General features: G+C 39.0%; 1 protein-coding gene across 1 annotated transcript; it reads right to left on the bottom strand.

Moving 5' to 3' along the window:
- Nucleotides 1-661: 661 nt before the first annotated feature.
- LOC110674472 lies at nt 662-2,350 on the bottom strand. Its single transcript, XM_021838677.1, has 2 exons — nt 1,390-2,350; nt 662-1,324 (listed from the first exon to the last, which is right to left on the bottom strand). The coding sequence occupies exons 1-2, from the start codon at nt 2,305-2,307 to the stop codon at nt 749-751; spliced, it is 1,494 nt and encodes a 497-aa protein (XP_021694369.1). The 5' UTR covers nt 2,308-2,350; the 3' UTR covers nt 662-748.
- Nucleotides 2,351-4,215: the final 1,865 nt, after the last annotated feature.

The following is a 4,215-nucleotide window of genomic DNA, read 5'->3' as shown; positions in this document are numbered from 1 at the left end:
CTCTTATAAAGATCACTAGTATAAACCAGTGATTCCTAAAGTGGGTGAATGCGCCCCTTGGGGGCAAACTGAATTTGGTGGGCAAAAAGCCAGAAAGGGGGCGATATGTGGTATGTGAGAAATGTAAAACAATGACCCATAACATTTGTTTACATATGGGAGTCTTACCATTTTAATGAAAGATTATACTCTTATGCATTTGAAGAATTATTCCACATCTCTCTTTGTTTATACCTTTAAGCATGTCCATTTTCAAATCAATTAAAGATTGTTAAAAACAAAATGTTTGTGTAATGGTTTAAATTTTTTGCACTTCATACATTTTACAACATGAATCAGCAACTGAGAGTTTCACCATGAACCAACTCAATTTTCCCTTAATTTCTTCTTCTTCTATTTGATATTACATCCTCATTGGGATAGCGCCTGCTTTTCAGCTTAGTGTTCAATGAGCACTTCCACAGCTATTAACTGAGAGCTTTCTTTGCCTAAGTTGCCATTTTCGCATATCGTTTGGCAGATACGATGATACTCTATGCCCAGGGAAGTCAGGGAAATTTCCATCATGAAAAGAAACTAAACCGCCCGGGAATCGAACTCAGACACCTTCAGCATGGCTATGCTTTATAATCGCGAAAATTAAATAAAAAAAAATGAAAACTTTTTGCAATCCAACTGTATTTCTAAAAAAATATTTCAATTTAACTACTAACGAAACCTACACCTAGCATTCAACTGTCTAAATCGATTATCTTTTTCGCTCAACGAAATTAATAACACAGTTGGGCATCACTTCCTGAAGCGATTCAACATCCTTGGCCGTAATCAACGTGCATCGATAAATTTTCAAAAACCTCAAATTAGGAAATATTTCTGCCACGTGCAGCAAATTCTCCCCCAAAAGGTAATCGAAATTCTCCAGTCGCAATCTCGTGACCTTGCTACATCCTCGTTGACAGCCGATTTTCCTCAGCGGGATACCACTTAACGTTAACTGTTCCACGTTCACCAGATCTCCGATCCAGTCGAAACCATCGTCCAAAATTAGATCCTCTGGCGGGAATTCAAAATCTGCAATGGTGAGCTTTATGATTTTGGTGAACATTTTCCCGATATGGTGCATCAAAAGGTGATCCATCTCTTTGCTTCTAGTGCCGATCACCTTGAAAGTTTTAACGTTCGGTAACATGTAATGCAACTGCTTGACAAATCGTTCCAGATCGATGTGTTTCTTGTGCCAGTAGATGCAAAAGGTTTCAACCTTGGGAAGTGGCCTACATCCGTCGATCATGTGATATTTTAGGCAACCATCTATAAGGAGAATCTATGTGAAGAAAATGAGGTTAAGCTCGTTGTCAATCAATGTTGAACACAAAGTTCACAACTTACCTTCAAGTTCGTTAACTTGTGCAGAGCAAACAATGCTCTGTGTTCCATTCTATCTGCTATGAATCCAAAACTGGTCAACTGTGGACAGTTGTCGCAAATCACCTGCAATAGCGAAGTCGACATGCGTACGTGTAGAAAGAGTACACTCAGCATCGGAACCCTCATGAAGAGCTGTCGCAGTGCCTCATTGTGGATGAAGAAATTGGTTCCCCACAGTTTGAGAATCTCCAACTGGCGCAAATCTAGCAGCTCAATGGGTGCCCGACTGAAGTCAGCGAAGACTTCCAACATTTTCAACTGAGATGATACTGAGCTTAATGCTATGAAGGTATTTCCCGTTACATATCGCTGGAAGCATAAGCTCAAGTTTCGCAACGATGGCATCATCCGATAAGCGTTCATGCCTGGTATCTCGAAGATCGCATCGGTAGATCTGAAGTCAACCAGACTCTCCAACACCGGGAATTCCTCCGGCGTTACGTATGATTCTCTTTCGTTGATTACGTTCACCACGAGTCGTCTTATCTTTGGCAAACGTTTCAGCATTTCCTTCAACTGCCACGAGGTGAACGACGTCTGGCTGCCAAACACTTCAATCCATTCGCCGAACTTGTTCAAGATCACCAGAATCAGCACCAGGTCTATGCCAGTATTGCCGAAGTCCACCATCACATTCCGGTACATCCTCCAGCTGGCTTGTAGCGCTTCAACGATCACCCGCTTATCCTCCAGAGATTGTTCCTTCAGCCTCAGTCGAACACTCGCCAGATAGCGATACGTGAAGGCTTGCTCCGACCATCGATGACACACCAGGGAAGCGGACTTCCGATCAGCCAACGGAAGGTAGCTCATGATGTGGTCTATCGTCTCCACCGGAAGTTCATTGATGTGCGTAGCCATGGGCGTGGACAGTGACATTGGACTGATGGCTCGGCTTCTGCAGCACCTAGACTGGACACAAAGTATCTTCGACTGACTACATGGATTGGAACTTTCCCCTATATGATTCTTAGGTAGTGCTTCGAAACGCAGGTATTTTTGAGCTCTGCTCGATAATAGTATCTACCCGAATTTTGCCGTTGACAGCGCGGGATTGATTTCTTACCTCGAGTCTAATCAGGATCCAATTGTATTTTGTCATAAAGGTGAATATTTGAGCACATGCAAGATAATTTAATTATAACATAGGGGAAGCGGTCGTAAAATGGACATGTAAGAATTTCATTAAAATGAAGTTTAATTTGAACAGTTTTATTACACAGCATCTTAAATGGATTTTTTTTTATTTTGCTGGTGCGGTCAAAGGCTGAAATATTTAAATTTATTACTCTTTATATCAAGCAAAAATTATATATTTTATTTTATTTTTATTATATTATTATATTATATTTTATCAACTTACAATAATAAATCGGCTTAGCGAAGAGAGTTCCTTTCTCGTATTTTTTTTTTCTGATTATATGTTTGCGTTCTTCTTCTTCTTGACAATACGTTCTCACGTCCTCAAAGTTGCCATTTTCGCATTCGTATATCGTGTGGCAGGTACGACTATATTTTATGCCCAGCATAGTCAAGAAAATTTTCATTACAAAAAGATGCTGGACCAACCGGGAATCGACATCTTCAGCATGGCTGTGCTTTGTAGCCGCGGACTATAACCACTCGGCTAAGGAAGGCCCCTATATGTTTGAATTATGAACTGGTAATTTCCCGATTATTTTAAACCAGAGTCGCAACTACACTTAAGATCGTGGATAGAACAAATTTATGCAATATTTGATCATTTGCCTATAAACCCGGTGTAAGATTTTTTTACATTATTTATCGAAAACTGTATTTTTATAAATATGTTTGTTATGCCTAACATTTCTAATTTAATAATAACATTACTAATTTAATAAAAACGGACTAGCATGTAACGCCCAGTGGCACAGTCGGGAAACATACCTCACGAAAAGTTTTCCGGCCTGAAGCGGGAATCGAACCCACAATCCTTAGCACGACGTGGCTCAATGCCTGGCGACACTATCAACACGGCTACGAAGCCCACAAATTTAATTATTGTCCAGCGACTAGGTGTCTCAGAAGTCACAGAAATAATGGTTTATATAGAGAAGATTATTCTATTTAGTGGCGCAACCCCTCTCCCTTCAGAGCTGCAAAGAAATAAGGCTTACCAAATTTATTTTGGAAATCATCGCTACACATCCTACAACTGCGTATCAGTTACATAGTTTTATTTATGAGTTTCAGTGCTTTTTATTCTTCAAAGTAAAGTTTTTTTTTTTTTTTTCAATTTATTCAATTTATTAAACCCTTGAAAAGGAAAAAAAAACAAAATTATCTGTAAAATGCTATTTCGCTAGAATTCCCATAAAAGTCACATTTATGTTTTAATATATACTGTGCATATCAATATTAACAAACTTTGTTCGACAATGTAGTGAAAAAATACGAAGTTGATGCAGTCCCATATTGAAAAATAAAGGCATAACCCGAGCAAAAGAAAAGTGCTACTGAATACCAAACTGAGGTACAGTCGAAGCTTGTTATAACGACATCGCAAGGGACCGTCGTCATAGAGAAATGTCGCTATAGAGAATAGTTATCACATCAAAATATTTTTCAAGGGACCGAAAAATGTCGCTATAGAGAGCTTTTGTCGCTATAAAAGTTGTCGTTATAACGAGCTTTGACTGTATTCCATACCAGATAATTATCAATACTAACAACCTGAATTAGGTATGAATGAGCCCTGCATAAGAGGTAAAATACCTCAAATTATATCTCAAGCATGTTCTACTGATACCAAACTAATAACTAGAT

The sequence above is a fragment of the Aedes aegypti genome, chromosome 1 (genome assembly GCF_002204515.2).
Source record: "Aedes aegypti strain LVP_AGWG chromosome 1, AaegL5.0 Primary Assembly, whole genome shotgun sequence".
Classification (NCBI taxonomy): Eukaryota; Metazoa; Arthropoda; class Insecta; order Diptera; family Culicidae; genus Aedes; species Aedes aegypti.
The sequence above is the reverse complement of the archived record's forward strand: the minus strand, read 5'-3'. Positions and strand labels throughout refer to the sequence as shown.